This window comes from Odocoileus virginianus, chromosome 11, assembly GCF_023699985.2.
Source record: "Odocoileus virginianus isolate 20LAN1187 ecotype Illinois chromosome 11, Ovbor_1.2, whole genome shotgun sequence".
Classification (NCBI taxonomy): domain Eukaryota; kingdom Metazoa; phylum Chordata; class Mammalia; order Artiodactyla; family Cervidae; genus Odocoileus; species Odocoileus virginianus.
Genome location: NC_069684.1, coordinates 70,008,401 through 70,028,411, shown reverse-complemented (window position 1 = coordinate 70,028,411; position 20,011 = coordinate 70,008,401). Strand labels below are relative to the sequence as shown.

Sequence of the window (20,011 nt, the reverse complement as noted above, 5' to 3'; positions counted from 1 at the left end):
AGCTAGGTTCTAACTTGCTCTGCAGTTAGGTCAAGTGTGGAAACCTCTTGGCTAAGATAGAAAAAAAAAATTCATCTTGAACCAGAAAACTAAGATAAAAAATTCCATCTCTAGTAATGAGACTGGAAGAGCTGCCTTCTGATAGGCTCAGACATCAGCTTATGTCCATCTTTCTCAATAGACTAAACTTTTAAACTGTTTCGTATACTGCTGTGTGTGTGCATGCTCAGTCACTCGTTCACGTCCAACTCTTAGCAACCCCATGGACTGCAGCATGCCATGCTCTCTGTCCGTGGGATTTTCCAGGCAAGAATACTGAAGTGGGTTGCCATTTCCTCATCTGGGAGATCTTCCTAACCCAGGGATCAAATCCATGTCTCCTGCATTGGCAGGTGGATTCTTTTATCACCGAGCTACCAGGGAAGCTCAGTATACTGCTATATTTCCAGTTAAACCACAGTTCTTGACACATAATAGATGTTCTATAAATATTTGCCAATGGATTCTTAGAGATCACTCCTTAAAATCCAACATTTCCCGCCTTGCCAGCAGCTAGTAATTGAACCTGCTTCAAAGCATGTAACCAGCCAACTTGAGGGCCAAGTTACATAGCACTCATCTTGGTTGGTGGGCTTCTGCCACTATTTTATCAATGTCACAATCTGTGGGTCTAGTCTTTTTAAACTGTGTATTATGACTCCTTGATTAATTGTAAAATGAACTTAGTAAATTATGACTAGCATTAAAAACTTGAAGAAAAGAGAAAAGAATAGGAAATATCAGAATGCACTGCACATAAAAAACTATTTTTACTGTAGACACACACACATTATACTGGATTACAATTTTTTAAATGTATTTTTAGAAATCCTGTTCTACTCTATCTTCAAAAGGTAGAAGAACTTCAAGGTGTTTCTTTCATGGCAGCTCCTAGCCTACCTCTCTATATGTCTTACAAGTCAGTATTTTTTTTTTTGTATTTTTATGCTACCGTGGGCTCTCCAGAGTGTCATCCAAGCACAGCCTTGCTAGAGCCACCACGTGGTATCTCAGTCAGTGAGTGAGAGCCGGGTAGAAAGTGTCCCGCCACACAGCCACAGTAGTATGGCCCCAGGACAGTCTGTAAGTCACTCCTGCGCTCTGGCCAGACCCCCCCACCCTGCAGGCCCACTGCCGCATCCTGCACCACCGTTTTGATGGGCTGAGTCGGGTTGGGGAGAGGCCAGACCCAGTGCCCACTGTCACCCAGCGCTGGCCCTGCCGCTGCACAGCCACTCCTTTTAGCCCTGTCCTCCCCCAGAAACATTTCAGGCATAGCTCCAGCTCTTGAAATTTGGCCACTTTGAAGTAGTGAGCCCCAGTGCCCCTGAAACTGTCACTGTCCACTTCTGCTGCCAGAGCTTTGTATAGGGTTCATGTCTCTTTCCTCTGAACTCTGTTCATGTAAATTCAGTTTCACGGTTTTTTTAAACAATCAGTCTCAGAAGTATCTTTTGGGTAGAGAGGAGGGTAGCACTGGTGGAGGGAGCTATATGCCCTTGAGAATTCGATTCTTTCTTGGAAATCTGCTGACACAAGCTAATCGGCGAAGAACTAAATGACCCTACTGTTTCTACCTGCTGACAGGCTCAGCCTTGAGGCGGGGCTGAAATTAGCTCTCACCACATGGCAGAGACATGCCTTCCTCTTTTTCTCTTTCACACAAGTAAGGGGAAATTTCATTCCTGTCAAATAATAGAGCTTTGTAGTACAGGTTGAGAGCCAGTAAGCCTCAGCCCCTCCTCCCCAACTTGCAAAGCCACATGGGTGCTGAGTAAGTACTAGAGAGTCAGGTAACCTCCCTGATGAGGACTGGTTTGGAAACCCTTTCCTAATCCGTGTTCTTTGGGAAGTGCTCACACAAGGCCCATCCCAGCTCAGGGAAATATATTGCTCCAAAGCTGTGGGACCAGTGTCCCATCAGCCCAGCCCATGGAACCTCAAGTTTCTTTGTATTTCCGCTGCTGTATCCTTGCTGTGGGTGAGGAGCTTTCAGAACTTGCTGGTCTTGGGGAAACGAGGCTGTGTGTTTCGGTTCTGTTGTCCAGCACTGTTATCTGTTGGAGGACTCCCTGCCCATTTTGTAAGCACACAGCTGGCAGGCCCTGTTGCAATCTCGCTGCCTTCCGATCAGCCCCGCCCCGGCAGCAGGCAGGGTTGGGGGGGGGCCTGGGAAACACGCGGCCAAACAGTTGTGGTGAGTGTCAAAATAAAAGCCCCCGCCTGGGCACACCAGGGCCCTCCCCCCAGAGAACCAGCATTGTTCACTGTGCCACATCTCTAGTCTAAATTTAGGCATCTTCTCTTTTTTTCCAGGCAAAGATTACTATGCAAACATTTAAGAGAAAAACTTTGCCCAAAGTCATTTTTTCCCTCGACTTCTATTTGGTTTCCTGCGATGTTTAGATGACTCATTCTCTTCCAAGAAATTTTAAAGAAAAGAGATGTAGGCTGTGTGATAGCACACAAAGCCTGCTCTGTAGATTCTCTGTCTCTTCCCTGCCTCGGAGCCCCTTGCTGTTTTTTATAGGAAACGGAAAGCCTCCACAGTCTACATTGTCACGGCCTCACCAGGCCCTGTTGTTCCCAGGAATAAATGCCCCACTTGTCTTTGGGTGGGGCCCCCTTGGAGCTTCCCCGTTCTGACAACCGCTCCGCGGTGGACGCCAGCACGGAAGCCCTTTGCGGGTCGCCTGGGCCACACTGGCCCCCAGAGGCACACAGCTAAGGTTTCGGAAATGGAGAACGGTGGCCTTTTATCATCGGTGAAAGGAGAGGTACAGGCTATTTCCTGCCTCTCCCCTCGAGTCAGAATGGCTCCCATTGGCGGGGGGCTTTCTCAGAACTGTAACCCGGCTAACAACACATGTGTTCCCCGCCCAGCCTGCAGCCAGAAGGAGAGTAAGTCAGGATCACTTCAGCAGCCTGTTCAAATAAACAGGGATAATAGTTGAGTCGGTCCTTTTCCAACTAATCAGTACACGAAAGGAAACATCTGCCTGGGCTTAATTGCTGTTCTATTGGTCATGCTTTTTCTGCCCTCCCCGTCCCATCTCCTGTGGAGGCCTAGGTTATTTAAGTCATGGGTCGGCAGCAGGGTGGAGGAATGGGAGCCTTCTTCTGGAACCTCTGCCATCGAAACACCAGGAGGTGTAGGGGAGGCCGGGAGGCGGGCAGTGGGGGTTGGCCCGGAGGCCGGAGGGCAGGGCCTTTGGAAGTGATACTCGTGGTCACTTCCTGGCCTTGTTGCTGACTCTGGGACTGATGGGTGAGTCATTTCGCCTCACTTCACCTCCTTGGACCCCTGCTACTTCCATGGAGCTCAGCTCTGCTCGCGATGGGAATCTAAATGAAAGGCGTTTCCTCTTGTGGCTTCTTCTAGCGGTTGAGGGCATTGAGCGAGAGTCATTTGGGGATAGTAAATTTAAGGTTGGCAAGATACTCCTGAAGCCATCCATTTTATAGAGCATCTTGGTCCCTGAGGAGAACCTGCTCATTATCTTCTCTATGGAGGGAGGCCAACCCACTGTCCACTGAAGTGGCCGGTGTTGGAATCTAATGTGGACTCAAGAAGCCAGGCAAGAGATGGTGAAGAATTATAGAATGACAGAAGTTGGAAAAGAACTTAGGAATGTTTTAGCCAAAGACTTTCATTCTTTGGAAAGAAAAACAGAAGTCCAGAGAGATGACCAGGTTGTCCAAAGTTATCTTCTTGATGGTGGAGGAGCTAGAAATAGAAGAGTCTCATGATTGCTAATTCAGGGCTCCCTCCATCCCTCTCCACACTACCAAGTGTAAAAATTCATGTCTGCTCACAACAAAGGTCACACATGTGTTATATTCCATAATTAATTCCATAATAGAAAAGTGGCAAAGTCGAAAAGAAAAGTGAAAATGACTGCTGAACATGTAAGAAAAAAGTTTAGGCTCACTAGAATCAAAGGACTGCAAATTAAAAGAGGATACCATATCGAGGTTTCAAGACAAAAAAAAGTAAAAGAACATTCTCATATGCTTCTGGTGGTATTTTTAATGGGTACAGTTTTTCCCAAGGGCAATTTAATGGTGTGAGTTAGCAGTCTTTGACTCAGCAAGGTTACTTCTAGGAGAAGATAATCAACATGTGTGTGTAAATTATATACAAAGTAATTAAATGCAGCATATTTTATTATAAAAATTTGTATGCAAAGTTAATGTGCTAGAGTATAGGAACTACATCAATATAAATTTATTATAATGCTATGGAAGAATAACATGTAGGGGAATATTCACAGCTTATGTCTAAGTGGATAAGTTACAGTGTGTATAATGCAATCCAAATTCCATAAACATTGTAGAGAGAAAAATGTATAACAAACCTGAAGTGGTGATTTCTTAGGAGTAGGAATTAAGTGTTGCATTTTCTTTTTTGAGATTTTCTACAGTTTTCTTATTTATTGCAATAAACATATATTCCTTTTGTAATCAGAAAAAAAATATATTTAAAGTCATACATCTTGAAAAAAAGCAAAATCTTAAATAATTATGTGTCTGACATGGAGAATGTCTTCCTTTCTTTGCGTGGGAGCTGAGGTGTCCAGGGAGCAGTATTATACCACCTATTAGAAGCGTGTTGTTTGTATCTGATTTTTAGTAGGAAAGACCTAGGAGCTGGCAGAAGATAAAACAAGGGCTTTCCCTCTCAATAACCAGGTGATGCTAATCAGTTTTATGTCCTGCTCTCGTGGGCTTTGCATAAACATTCAGAATCAAAGGCATGGCTCTTATTTCCTTCCTGTTTCCTTATTCTTTATTTCTGCCCTTCTCCCCGTATAGTTAGATGCCAGCCCTGGGCGGCAGCAGCAAAGGATCTGAGAGCTACCACTGCTTAAGGTTAACCTGTTGGAGACTCTTAATGTGTAGTACAGACTTCCCTTATGGCTCAGCTGTTAGAGAATCTGCCTGCAATACAGGAGACCTGGGTTTGATCCCTGGGTTGGGAAGATCCCCTGAAGAAGGGGAACGCTACCCTCTCCAGTATTCCGGCCTGAAGAATTCCATTGACTACAGTCCATGGGGTCACAAAGAGTCGGACACGACTAAGCGACTTTCACTTTCACTTTCAATGTGTATTATCAGTCTCAAGTAACATTAGCAACCACTCATGATTGACATACCACTGCCCTGGGAGTCTGGCATTTCTACCAATAAAGCATTTAAGAGGTATAACTTATTTTTGCTTGGAGGCTCCTATTTAGTCAGGTACTTTGAAGTCCTTGGATATTTTATTTATATACACGTGTCTATCTCATCCTATTTCACATCTTACTTTGTTTCACAATTGTCAGGAATGCCTGACTACAAGGATTCAAAAAAGCTCGTCCCACCTAACTGTTGCTAAGTAGGTTGTAGCTTTCAGACCTTCTCTTTGGCAGCCAACTGAAAAATCAAAGGCTACAACCCATTTGCCCTCCATACGATTGCCTTTGCTAGACTCTCAAAGGGGCACATTTCATTTTATTAAAACTCTTTGAGTAATCTGACCATAATATGGCCTGATCGGAGTGGTTATCTGATTTGCTGGGTTAAATAATGGGCCTTAATTGAGTCTGCGTTATTTGTGGAGCCAGTGCTGCTCTTGCCTTTGTTGCCTCCTCCTCCTTCCTTGTGTTTCCCAGTTAACCTTCATTCTTCTTTCTTTGCAGAGTAAAGAAGTCGGCCAGCAGCTCCAAGATGATCTGATGAAGGTCCTGAATGAGCTCTACTCGGTAAATCAGCTGGGTTGCTTGGCTCTTTCACGAAGCAGTATTTGGCAGCTTGTGGCCATAGTCACGTCAGCACCAGAGCTGAGCTGAGGTTGAGGACAGTGCATGGTCCCCACTGGGGATGACTTCACCCATCTCTTTTTGCACTCTTATTTTCAAACTGGATTGAGCCCAAAAACACTTTCTCAAAATAGGATCCCTCTTTAGTTATGCAGGCTAACTCTGGCTTCTTTGGGGGCTTAATCACCAGAGACCAGCCAAGGTCTAGGTCACCAGCACAACTGACCCTCATGAATAGCAAACGAGGGACCCTAAACCTAATAGTAAGGAACTTAATTTACATTGCTATTGCTCTTTGAATAGTACACACCCTGTTGGAAAGGACCTGTTGTTCAAAGTTTTGCGTCAGTTCTCGGATTTATCTCCTGGTTTGAGACCAGAGCCAGTGCTCTAGAGGGAAGCAGAGTCCTCAATGCCCTTAACGTAAGGGACCAGTTCAAGCAGAGAGCCTTGCGTCGACTCCCTGGGGCTTTGGGAGGCCACACCTCAGTGGCGGGCCAGGCTTTGGGTTTGGTGGAGAGAACACAGTCTGCTCTGAAGTGACCGGCGCTGCAGGCCCATGACGCCTGTGACTGACGCGTGTTTTTCCTCAGGCACAGGGAGGTGGTGGGGCTGTTTTTGTCCTAGTCATGTTTCGTAATTAAAACAAACATGCACACCAAGGAAATTCCTGCTGCCGTACAGGGAATATTCCTATTGTGCAGCTAAAGCCTCTCAGGGCCCCTTCTCCAGCTGGGCTGTGCCAGGCCTTTGTGTCATTCTCCAGGGTTGCCCCATCCTGTTTTGGAGGCAAAATTAATTTCCTGTGTTTACTTGCTTATTCACTACAGTTTTTTTTTTTTTCCTTTTTTTAATCCACAGGAAGACAGGCAGTGGCGACACGTATCACAGGCATTTGGGATCAGAGAATTCCATGTTCTTGATCCAAAAGCCGAGGTGTGGCCATGCTGTCAGGGCAACTGTTAAGCAAGTAGATAGGGTAGAGTGGTCATCGGTTTTGTCTCCAGTGACGCTCAGTTTGTTTGCAATTTCTGCTCTGTGACTCTTCTGCTCTGAAGCCAAGTAGATAGATGGTTCCCTTTGGTTCAGTTCCCAAGTCTTCATTTCTTTCAAATGAAGTTAAGCCTTTTTAAAAATAGAAGCATGTTCATGAACCATATTCAGACTGGATGAGTTTCCTGAACCCCCTGGTCTTTTTAATGCTTTACTTCTCCTCTTTATTTTTAGAGCATCTTCTAGGCACCACGAAGAACTATTACTCCTTTCTTCTGGCAAATAATTCACCAGGATAGAAAATGACATGTGTAGTCATAATATGAATCCTTTTATTTTCCCGTAAGCATCTTGGGTCTCTGCTATTGCCCTTTCTAGGGGGGAGTAGCAGAGAAGGCAATGGCACCCCACTCCAGTACTCTTGCCTGGAAAATCCCATGGACAGAGGAGCCTGGTAGGCTGCGGTCCACGAGGTCAATAAGAGTCGGACACAACTGAGCAGCTTCACTTTCACTTTTCACTTTCATGCACTGGAGAAGGAAATGGCAACCCACTCCAGTGTTCTTGGCTGGAGAATCCCAGGGACAGGGGAGCCCGGTGGGCTGCCATCTATAGGGTCACACAGAGTCAGACACGACTGAAGTGACTTAGCAGCAGCAGCAGCAGGGAGGAGGAGGGGGATGATCAGCAAGCCCCAAGCCAATTTAAATCCAGTATGCTGTTTCTGCAGGGGACCTGGAGACCGCAGAGGAGGAGCAGTGTCTAGGGATCTGTTAGCTTTACGCTGCATCCTGGATCTCCTAATGCACCATGATTTTTTTTTAAATAAATAAGTGAAAAGGCATAATACGTTTTGGTGTAAGAAAGAAAACCTTGGAACTCACTGCTCTGGTCTGAGGAGGGCCAAGTCGGCACTTCCAGCTGCAGTCTTCAGGCAATCCAATACTGACCAGTGTTCACTGGCCACCGTGAGGCCACAGTCAACAGAGCATAAGGTCCTCTCACTGGTGTGCAAACCGAGAATTGGCTGGGCACGGTATTCCCTTCCATTAGGTGAGTTGGTACACGCTCTTATCGTCTACTTAAGGCCAGTAGACAGTAGGAAGAGAGAAATGAGCAGAGATGGAAAATTCCAGAGAAGGCAAAATGGTCTGGTTCAGTGATTCTCAACCAGGGGGATTTTTCAGGCAAGGGGACACTTGGAGACATTTGTGATTGTCACAACTGGAGTAGGAGGTGCTGGAAGTCAGAATGCAATTGAAATCTATAATGTGCAGGACAGCACCCCACAACCAAGAATTGTCTGACCTAAAATGGTCAATAGTACCAAGATTGAAAACCGTTGCTCTAATGACTAGAGTCTCCTGAATTATGCAACCCAGATCCTACCTGGTCTCCACCAGCTGTATGATCTTAGGGGGTACTCCTGACCTCTGTGAGCAAGATCTCCACATATTCTCTATGCTGGTGTCTCCCATTTCCCGGGGAGGGGGGTGGGGGGGCGGGGGGGGATTTGGGGGAATCATGCTTCATGAAATATCAGACTATAGTTAAGGGTCAGATGAGTTTGCAGATTGTTGGCCATTAGAAAGTTCAGAGACTAGAAGTATAAGTTTTTTCTTCTGGAGTGTAAAATAAGTTGTAAGACTGGTCTGAGTAAGGTACCATGGCATTAAGGTGGCTAACTATCCCAGTTTGCCTGGGACTGAAGCCTTTCCTGGGACATGAGACTTTCAGTGCTGAGCCTAGGAAAGTCCTGAGTAAGCCAGGGTGATTGTCACCCTACATGACAGTGGTTTCAGGCAGGAACTTGGGACTTTTGTATGCTGGGTCCAGGGGATACTTGTTGCACACACTCTCTCTGTCTTTCTCCCCCTCAGAGGAGTTAAAAAGAAAACAAGGAAGGACTTTTTGTAAGGAACTCTCCCCTCATTTGACCTTCGGGAAGAGCTTCTATAAGCAGTACAAGTTATTTGCAAGCATGGGATGAAGGAAACCAAGGATGTAAAGAAACCCAGCATATTCAGTGCTCCTTTTTCCTTGTATCTGTCCTTAATGCCCACAAATACCTCTTTTGGGGAGACTGATTACCTTTGGGTTGAGAATTTAGATACTTTTGAATCTTGATAATCTAATGGGCAGGACCCAGGTGTTCCCAAATAAAGATGCCTTTGGGCAAGAGGCCCAGATGCTCACCATAAGTGGCCAGCTGCCTTTCTGTACCTTCCTTTTTTCTGCCTGAAGGCCTTTGATTTTCATGACTTGGCATGCTGTGCCAGAGGCCGCTTGCCACAGCTGCTGTCAGAGAGCAATCCCAGGGAGCACTCTCCTCCACGCACTCTTTACCCCCTAATGGGCCGGCTAGTTTGTAGGCCGTGGTATCCGTGGTTTTCATTTTCTGACCGATGAATCAGGAATGCCTTTGAAGTCAGAGCGCACTGCTTCCCAAAGAACTCCAGAATTCTCTGCCTCGGTCATACTCCGAGGCTGCATCTGGAAAAGCCGAGCCAGCTCCCACAGGGAGGGGTGAAGGCAGGGGCACGGAAGGCACGCAGGGCTGGCGGAGCAGGAAGAGCCAGCGAAGCCCTAGGGCTGAGAAAGAAAGGCGAGGTGTGAGGACATGGAAGCTGTTGTCGCCCCGCAGGTTTCAAGCTCCTGTGCGACCGATGAATATGTGTCCTCTTGCTTTGGTGCGGCAGCTGTCTGCAGGGCCACTTCAGACTGGAACTTAGCACCTGCTTCCTTGAAACAATGTCAGCTAATAGTCCCCAGCACTTGGCACTAGGGATACAAAGACATATAAGAGATGTCCTTGAACTTGAGGCATTAATTTTAACATAAGAGACAGAAAAGTAAAGCAGTAAGTAAAAGGTGAGGTGATGAATCTTTCACATATATACACAGAAGAAGGGTATGAAGTCAGGCTCCTTGGAGAGATGTTTGAATTAAATCCTAATTGCCAAGGGCTCTTTTATTGTTCTCTAAATGTTCCTTTTTTGTTGCATCCTGCTCTTGTTTCATGATGTATTGTCTTTTCATTTCTCAATGATCTCTCTAGGGATATTATTGATGGATTAATTTTGAAGCTTTCTTCTTTCTGTATACTTTCTGCTTTCTCCCAAATTGCTTGTTTTGGTCTTGGTCTTTCACGTTAGATATTTTCCTTAAATGTCTGGTAGTCTTCAGTTGCCTGCTCATATTTTAAAGTGAGACTCTAAATAGTACTTGAAAGTTCTCTGTCAACAGTGGTCTTTACTGTAGGGTGATCTGACTGGACTGTGTCCTTGGGAAAACCCTGATGTCAGTATTTGTAGGTCTTTTGTATCAGGTGAGCAGTTTCCCCAGGTAAGGCTTTTCTGATTTCCTGCCTATATCTAGGGTCTGAGTTATAAAGAGGGCTGGCCATCTCAACATTCAGTATAGAATATTCCTGTTTTAGTTTCAGTACCCCTATCCTCAGCTGGGCCAGCTGTCCCCAGACATAGACGCCCCCCTATGAAAATAAACGTCTAGTCTTCCCAGCAGAGGGGCAGGGGATGGGTTCTGGAAGTCTGATTGTTCTCAGATTCTTAGCCCCACCTTCATCCCACTTCCATTGATTCCTCTGAGAGTTTTTGTGATTTCAATCTGATTGCCTCTTGCCTCTCCACTTTTCATCTTCTGCTTTCATTCTTTTTCTCAGTTTATAACTAAAAAGTAACATAAAATCTCTTTTCTGTTATTTTGGTGTGGCTTGGGGAGGGAGCCGAATTAAAGACATGAATTCAATATTTCATTTTTCAAAGTAAAGTGAACTCCTTTGTAAAACCGAGAATTTAGACTTGAGAATTTCCCCCTAATTTGTGTTTGCTTCACTGTATATATTTCTCCAACTCCTATCTTGAGTTCCCTATTTCTCCAACAAATTTTCTTTTATAATCAATTATTCAAGCTTTATCCTTAGTTTCCCCTTGAGTTGAAGGGCCCTAGTTATACTTCTCCTGTATTTGCACAGAGGAGAGACTCAGTCATGTGGGCAATGACATCGATTGTAAATCTACCACTGTGTACATAACATTTCTTAACTGTGGAGAAGAAAGAAAAACACAAAAGAAGAAGTGGTGCTTACCCTTAAGAAGTTATAGTTTCTTAGACGAGGTAGTGTTTTACTCTTTTAAAGTGAGTTCAAGTTCTTTAGGGGAAAGGAGTAATATATGTTGTTAATTTTTTTTATTTCATTTGTTGTCCTGTTGGCACTGTTCCTTTGAGCCTCCCCCTTTCTTTTGGTCCTTCATGTTCATTATCAGCATTTCCTCTTTATTTATTACACATCTTCATGGAGTAAAAAGTCACTTTCTTAAAGTCAATTCACTTTTATAATGGTTCACTCAAACTTTTGAATCCCTTAATCACATTCAGATGAAAAGAAAAAAAGGAGCCTCCTATCTACCCTTCTTCAGCTAGGATAGCAGATGCCTCTTTCTTGCTTGTTAGTCAATCTGGAAACCTGGAAGACAAATTACTTAGGAAGGTTTTTAATGCTGTCAGATGCTAAATTTTGCTTCTCCTATGTAGAGAATATACAGAATAGATCTTATACTTAAGGGAAGTGTCAGGTTCAGAATAAGGTGAAGCTGATTTTAAACAATCTCCATCGAAAGTGAGACATCACTTAATGTCTAAAGCACTTTGATTTTGTCAGTATCCCAATATTCTGTACTCCTTCCTCCACCTCCAGCTAAGGGAGCAGTATACATACCCGCAAAATTCCTCTAACCCAGGATTTCTCAGCCTTGGAATCATGGACATTTGGGGCCAGGTAATACTGTAACAATGAAAAATCTCTCTAGGAATTGTTTCCCCGGGGGCTGAATTAGCCCCCATCTGAGACTCTAACTCAACCAGATAAGGAAACCAGATTCTCTTTTTAAGCCTCTCTTGACTCAGTGTAGCCTTTCTTCCCAACTAATCCAGCCATGGCCCATACAGAAGGGAGATGCTGGTGCTCAGTGACTAAGGACATGAAATTTGTGGCCTGACAAACCTGGGTTTGAATCCTGATTCTGATTTATTTACTAGCTGTGTGACCTTGGATGTGATAGTTAGTCTCTTTAAGCCTCAGTTTCCTCATCTTTAAAAGTGGAAATAATACATGTCGTTCATAGACTTGTTGTGAACGTTAAATGAGATGACATATGTCAGGCCTCTGACACACAGTGTTGACCAAGGGATCGAGATTACTGTCATTACGCCCCAGCCCTCCTCTGTTGTTCAGCCCCTGCCTCTGACACACACCCCAGCTGCTGCCTCTCTGATTCTCCCACCCTGACCCTCCTCTGTAGTTCAGCACCGCCCCCCAACACACACACCCCAGCTCGTGCCTTTCTGATTCTCCCCCTCGCGGCATCAGAACGTCAGCACTCATGAACTTCAGCTCGCTTGGTTCGTCAGCAAGGATTTTTAATTTCCAGATATAAGCAGAGGCTCCCTGTGTGGAAACAGGGAGCTCCAGCGGGGAGGTGCAGACACCTGGTGACTGGAAGTGGTATGTTTGGGAGGAAATGAGGCTTCCCAGGCTTCCCAGCCTCCTCTGTAGGAAAAGGGACTAGACTTCCAAACCGTTGCTGTGATGAAAAATGTGAAAGTTGTATCCTCTCCTTTGATATTACGTCCTTCCTTTGGCAACTGCAGTTTCAGCTGATGTGGATTCTGTCCCTTCTTAGGCTCTTCCCTGAATTTTTCTGCAGGTTTGCAATCTTCATGGGGCTGTTGTCTAGACCACAGCATTGCTACAAGAATGAGAAAATGCATGTATAGCACTTGGCACATAGTCAGGGGAGTAGACTCAGGGCTCAGTAAGTAGTGGCTGCCCTTGTTCTTGCTGTGAGAGGGGGCATTTGATCTGGATAAAGCAAACCAGTCAGATTCCCCAGGACACAAGGCCAGTAAAAAGCTTCCCCATTTCATGTCTGAGAGTCCCCAAAGCATAGGCTGCTCCGCAGGCTGTGCTGCCCTCTTCAGGGTCCCAGCCAGCCCAGGAAGACTCTTGGGGTCTGAGTGCTGATGTTTCCTATCTTGGTCTTGTGAGATGACTAGTAACGGAAATTACCCATATAAAGTAAAAATTCTCACAAATGTTCATAAATAGGAGCAAATGATTCCTGGTGGAAGACATAAAATGATTTTAACAGTAAGACATGTTGGCTCACTTCAAATACTGCTTTCCTGTGCTTTGGAGTGGTCTTTAATATAGGAAGTTGGCTAAACCAAACACGTATGAATTTTTCCCTTAAGGGTATGAGAACATTGCTCATGGAGGAGAGGTCCAGCTGAGTCTCTTAGCCTGTAAAGCAAAGAACTGACCCCACTGGCTTGACCTCTAGGGGTGGGGGTGGGGGTGTCTTGCAGGTCATGAAGACATATCACATGTACAATGCCGACAGCATCAGTGCTCAGAGCAAGCTAAAGGAGGCGGAGAAGCAGGAGGAGAAGCAAATTGGAAAATCTGTGAAGCAGGAGGACCGGCAGACCCCACGCTCCCCTGACTCCACGTCCAACGTCCGCATTGAGGAGAAGCATGTCCGGAGGAGCTCGGTGAAGAAGATCGAGAAGATGAAGGAGAAGGTGTGTAGGCTCTGGCAACTGTAGGGGCTGGGGAGGAACACTTGAAGTCAGGACTGATAGGAGATTTCCAGTAAGCCCTGCGGAGAGCGGAATATGAAAGTCCTGGGTTCCTCTAGTGTCTAATGATCTTGCAGTCTGCCCTGAAAGAAATCCTGGTTATTGGAAAAACCTGGGCATCTGTAGCAGACAAACAAGAAACAGTAGTCGCCTTTCCCAAGCCTGGGAGGGGAACTGTAGACCTAGGGTTTGGCTTCAGATGTCAGGCGTTCAGAGGCAGGTATAGTGACACCTCCTTCAGGGTGGCGGTGCAGGGGTGGAGGATGGAATTTACAGATAGAACCAAAGTGGGACACACGTCTAAAGTAGGAGCCTCACTAACCTTTCCTGGGCTGTTCTACATTATGCCCTTGACTCTCATTACACAGAATTAGAACCCAATTTAAGGCAGACGCGCATAGGGACTAGCAGCACAATTGTGGTTCTTGAATGTACTGTACTTTCCATCTTTTAGCGAGCAGTCTCCCCTCTTAAAAAAATTAAAAAGTAAAAATGAACTTCTGTTCTCTTTTCAGCGCCAAGCCAAGTATACGGAGAATAAGCTGAAGGCCATTAAAGCCCGGAATGAGTACTTACTGGCCTTGGAAGCCACCAATGCCTCTGTCTTCAAGTACTACATCCACGACCTGTCTGACCTTATTGATGTAAGTGCTTAAAGCCAAAGGTGCAGGGGTCCGAGGGACACAAGGGTCCCTTGTCCTGATTCTGAAGATCTGATCAGGAGTCCCCCAGTTCTGTTGCTCAGGCATCTTAGAGCATTTTGAGAACACCTATGAACATGATAGCCATGATCCCACTGGGGCTTGCCATGTACCAGGTATCAGGTGAAGCACTTTACACATCTTTTCATTCAGTCCTCCCTAGAATCCTGGGAGGAAGGCGTTGTTACCTCCATTGTTACAGATTCAAATTCAGAGAGTTTAGATGACTTTACCTAGAAATAAGTGACCGAGGCAAAATTGGTACCCAGGTCTGATTAGTAAACCCAGGCTCACAACCACTGTGCACTTGCGTCTCCCAGGAAATATTCCCTTAGATCAGCTACTTGCCCGTCGAACTGAGTGCCAAGAACTAAAGGCTTAGAATGTCATACCTTATTAGTTTATATAGCTCTTAATGTTTCTCAGTATTATCTCATTTGATTGTCATGTCACTCTTTTGGGTCAATATTACAATCTCCAATTTGTAGATAAGCAAATCTAGGTAGGAGGTCAAAAGAGTTCCTGCCCAAAGTTAAACTGCAAATTAAAGTCCTGGTCAGGAAGGCACCCGGCTGCCACTGACATCCGGCTCATACCTGCTGATGTGACGCACAGATGATGAGAGGTCAGATCTTCGGCACATGTGTCTTGCGTTGGGCGGGCACAGGGACATGGGTTTTGTCTCCAGCCTTACGGGTCGGCCTTGGTTTGGTTTCTGCCGCTGCTTCTCCTTCGGAGGAGCCTGGTAGGCTGCAGTGCGTGGGATCGCAGAAAGTCGCACACGGCTGAGCAACTTCACTTCTTCGCTGCTTCTCCTTACACCATGTAGTGAGGTCTTACAGTGGCTCTCACCTGCAGACACCAGTCTGGGCCAGTTCTGAGCCAGTCCTGACTGCAGCTGCTTAAGTACCCCCGCCTCTCCCGCCTGCATCAGAGTGAGGGGCCTGAAGCCATCCACCTCAGCTTCAGCCTCCCAGTGTCCAGGGCCTCAGGCGGAGCCGGGCCGGTCTCCTCACAGAGGTCTATCAGCAGGCAGCAACTGAGTTCTGTGAGCCTCTGGCCAGACCTCACATACTTGCCTGTCGACCTTGTTTTCTTTGCAAACGGACCTGCCCCGTTTCACCATGTTGTGTGTGCTTCTGGTCTAAGACTGGCCATTGTGTGACTAGCTGGTTGACCTGAGGCTTGTCACAGAGCTGGTTTGGAACTCTGCTGTGTCTCCCGTCCAGCGCCCGGCAGACTGAAGAACTTGGCTCAACCACTGAGTGCTTCAATCTGGCCTCACGTCAGAGCTGCTTGGGAAGGTTTCTAAAATAGTAGTTTCTCTCTCCCTGCAGCCAGGGCTTTCTGAGTCAGTAGGTATCAGCCTCTTAATGCCCTGAGTGTCATCGTTTCACCAGGTCCGTGGAGCCCTGACCTCTGTCCAGGCCCTGCTTTGTTCTCGCTACTTGTCAATGCCGATCTGAACACTGTCCTTCAACGGAGGTCAGAGCCTTGGACAGGATCCTTTGTCCTCCTCACGGGAACATCTCCTCACTGTTGGGAGAGAGACCTGTTCTCAGCATGGGGAGGGGAATCACTTCTTTCTTATGCTCAATCTCTGCTGTTTATCTCACATTCGATTAAAAAAAAAATCATACCTGGGCGGTCCACCACACCTCTGCTGTGGGTTCTGCTTCTCTCTTTCTTTTGCCCCCAGGGTAGCTTTCTCTTCCCTTTCACCAAAACCCTGACCTCTGTGGAAGAGAGGGGTACTGCTAAGTCAGTCACAATTCACAGACCCTCCGTCAGATGTGAATCAGTGTTTTTAAATCAGTCTGAGAAGCAAGCTATTTTGCTCCTTATTATCATTTAAAAAAAAAAAAGAAGCTCGTTAGGAGCCTGTCTTCAGAGGATGATATGTGAGATGCCATTAGCATTCAGCCAGGGCGTGGTTCTAGGTCAGTAGGAGCAAGTCCAGGCTGGTCGTGTTCAAGGCCACATGGATAGTAAAACGCTCTCACTTTATTTTGTTTGTTTGTTGTTTGTGTTTTTGTTTTTCCTGGAGTGAAATTAATTAGTCTTTTAAAAAAGAAAAAGAAAGAAAGCTTATAACATTATTATGCTCTACAAATGTTCAGTAAGTATTTATTTGGGATGAGACTATGTGCCCTGCAGCATCAGGGTACCAAAATAATAAAATAATTCTTACCCTAGAGGTATTCATAGACATACAGAGGGATCATTTTTTATCTAACTGGCCAATTACAGCACCAGCGCTAAGCACAGGAAGTCCTAGGACTGTGGTTTTCAAATCATAGGTCATGATCCATTAGAGGAGTCGTGAAGGTTTGACTTATTTTATTTCAATGAATAAACTAGACTAGGATAGAACAGAATGGGAAAGAAGGGTACATTACATGAGTAAGGTTAAGTTTTATTTGGTAAAACTATTATGTTAGAGGTGTGTGTGGGTGTGACAATATAAGATGTATTTCTTACTGTTAGTTGGAGGCCAAAAGAAGTTTGAGAGCCACTGCACTAAGAACAGAGGAAGGTCTTTTAGTCTCTGTAAGCTCCCTGAGGGCAGGAATCAAGTCTCTTCTTTACCATGCCTATATAAGTACAGGGCATACTAAGCCAAGATTTTTTTCCTTTTTATGCCTTTCAATACTGTTTTAATTGAGATCTAATTTGCATACAATGATTGAACTTGTGTTAAATTGCAAGAATTGTGATGAGTCTTACACTCTTATAACCTGTGTCTCTATGAAGATGTAGAATATTTCCATCACCTCAGAAAATTCCTCTTTTCTCTTCCCAGTCAGTCCTCCACCCTGAGGCCACCACTGTTCTGATTTCTTTTGACTATGAATTAGCTTTGCCTATTTCAGAACTTCACAAAGGTGGGCTTTTTATATAGTATGTATTTTTTAAAAAAATCTGGCTTCAGTTGCCCAGCATTATGTTTTTGAGCTCCATTCGTGTTATTATATGTGTCAGTAGTTTCCTGCTTTTTCTTGCTGATCTGTTGCCGTAAAAATGGCCAAAAGGATGGTTTGGCCATGAACCAACAGTTAAAGCAGAAGTGAGTGGGGAGCCCGGTTATCCCTTGGCTTTCTGATCTTGACAGTATCCAGAACTTGCTTTGAGATGTGGGATGAATCTTGTGCCAGTCCATTGCCATCTGTGTTATGGACACCATTCTGCCTCCTTCTTGGCAATGTCAAAGCTCATTGTGTGCTCAGGCATCGAGGATAAGTGAAAGATTTTTGTGGATACCAGTCCATTCAAGGACTAGCCCTTCACTTCTTTTCATTGTATAGTATAAGATTTAATCTCAGATTGTAGGAATCCACTTGAAGCATCTGATACACAGCAGGAAAACCTTGACTTCGGGCCAAAAAAGACATTCTAAAGTGACTTGAGATAGTCTAAGAACCACAGGCTCCTTGGAATGTACTTTTCTTCCCCAGAAGCAGATGGATGAATGAAGAACCAGGCACTGTCCTCATGGAGTGTGGTTAGTGCTGTGTGTGGGCAGAGAATCTGTGACACCATATGCACCCAAGTCGGACAGGAGGGAACCCAGCTTTCTGAATAGGACATTTTATTAAGGGCGATTATTTCTCGATTCTATGAGAGCTTGAAGTGGGTATTACTTTTCTAGGCCTTCACTAGATCTCTGGGTGAGACTATCAGCTGGTGAAGGGTTAATGAACCGTCAGTTCAAGTCATCACACATCTGGAAGGGCTATCATTAAATTCTTATAAAAATTTGATTTCCCCTGAGAGAGTTTTCATCAAACATTTATATAACCCAGAAATGGCCAGGGGAGCCCGGCATGGCCACAGAACTCATCAGAAGCCATGGAAAACATACTTTGTCCCCATTGTGAGCAAAATAATGTGCTGCCTCTGCTCACTGGGATTCTACAGGGAACGGGGATGAAATATTCAAATCTTGTTTACCTAGCCTTGCGAGAAATTGCTTCTTTTCTGAGGCCTCGGTTTCCGGCTGTTGCCCTTTCAGATATGTGGGTAGCCAAGGCTCTGGAAAACCTATTCTGAGTCTCCTGGCTGGCTGAAGGCGTGGCTGAGCCCGAGGGCGCACTGTGAGTCAGGCCCCCATGCGCTGGCACAGAGAAGCTCCAGCACAGTCACTGTAATAAAGCCTGGACGGGCCCAAGAGACTCTGTCTTCCATAGGCCATCCAGAGTGAGCAAAGCTAAAGGCTTCCGTGGCCACAGCTGCCCGCTTGACTAAGATCAGTGTTCAGCCTAACTGGATTATTTCCTCAGAGGCTAGAGTCTGTACTGCTGGCATCAACCAGTCAACTGGTGCTTATTAAGTGCCTACTGTGAGCAAGGCCCAATGGTAAGGGATGCAAAGAAAGAGGAAGACTCTGGCCAAGCCCTCTTTGGAGGCTGATGTGAAACGGCAAGTTATAGGACAAGGGGATGCGTCCTGTGTCACCTCAGGGCTGCAGATGGACGTCATTCTGGGTGGAGGGTTATTATGTGCCAGGCTTGTAGGGATGGCTGGCTTCCCTGAGGTTGAGAAGTTGATTTGGCTCTTGAAGATTGGGTCCAGTTCCAGCAGGTGAGAGGAGTGAGAACTGTTTCAGGAAGAGAGAATGCCTGGAGCTGAAAGTCAGTGGACCTGGAGATACAGGTGATCAGTGTTTGGTCTGCGTGGTGCTGGATATCAGTAAACATGTATTAGCTTCACAACAACCTCCGAGGCTGATGTTATCCCTCTGTGGGGCTCAGAGAGGTTAAGTAGCTTGCTAACAGTCAAACAGCTGATTTCAGGCCTATGGTTTTCTAATACTTGACCCCAAACAATGAGTATGTCATTGGATTAGAACAGAAGAGTATGAAAAAGAAGATAGAGGCAGATGATGTTAGATGGTGAGACCGAAGACAAATTACACTTTGCTCTGACCATCAACTTTGTTTAACTTCACTGAGCCTCAGCTTTCTAGTCTGGAAAGTTAAAATCATACCCACCTTACTGGAGTTACTATGCAGATTAAAATGCAAAATATAAAGAAGGCACTTAGCACTCTGGCATATAGTAAGCACACTTAATAAATGGAGGCATTTTTAAATTTCCCTACTGAGGAAGGTGGATGTTACTTTAGGGGGAAAAAAATGAGAGCTATTATAGGTTCTTCAGCAGGGGAGTAGGTATAACAAAAGCCGTATTTTAGAACAGTGGAGCAGACAGCACTGTAAGATGCTAAGAGTGTGGATTAGGGTACAGGTAGTGAGTATGGAGAGGAGAGGGGAGTCACCAAAAACATGTAAAGGTGATGAAGCCTGTCTCCCCTAATTCTCCTCTGCACTGAAAAGGTCCCCCCACCTCCACCACGTACTCAGCCCTGTGGGCATTGTTACTTCTGTTCATCAGACTTACAGGCATGAAATTCATCAGCGGGAGTCTATGCAGAGCTAGTCAGGAACGTTTACAGGTTCAAGGGAGCCTTGGCTAGACCAGCAGCATCTCCCAGAGGAGAAAGGGCCCCTGCGTGTGCAACCTCCCAATCAGCCGCTTTTGTCTAGCTGCCCTCCCAACTGAAGTTAATGTCTTTCCATCCTCTGCCTCTAGTTAAGCTGTAACTGCTGTTCTTCCGCACAGCCAGGCACCTGCCAGGGCCCACTGGCACTGAGTCCAGAGCCCAGCCTGACAGGCACTCTGTCGTGGAGCTTCTTGTTAAATGCTGCGAGGAAGAGGCGCATCACATGCTTTTCCTTCCCCAGCAGTGGCTGTTCCCAGTGTGATCCTGAAGAGGGGGGAAGACTGGGGGAAGAGTTAATTTGATGCCTACTT

At 45.6% G+C, this 20,011-nt stretch overlaps 1 protein-coding gene across 6 annotated transcripts in view; it reads left to right on the top strand.

Annotated features, from left to right (window-relative positions):
• Positions 1–20,011, top strand: part of SRGAP2 (SLIT-ROBO Rho GTPase activating protein 2) — a 254,198-nt gene that overhangs the window by 168,960 nt on the left and 65,227 nt on the right. For all 6 annotated transcript variants that reach the window (XM_070474577.1, XM_070474574.1, XM_070474579.1 and 3 more), the window contains exons 5-7: positions 5,724–5,786; positions 13,224–13,439; positions 14,012–14,140. In XM_070474577.1, the coding sequence (XP_070330678.1) occupies positions 5,724–5,786; positions 13,224–13,439; positions 14,012–14,140 (408 nt within the window). The remainder of the gene's footprint in view (positions 1–5,723; positions 5,787–13,223; positions 13,440–14,011; positions 14,141–20,011) is intronic.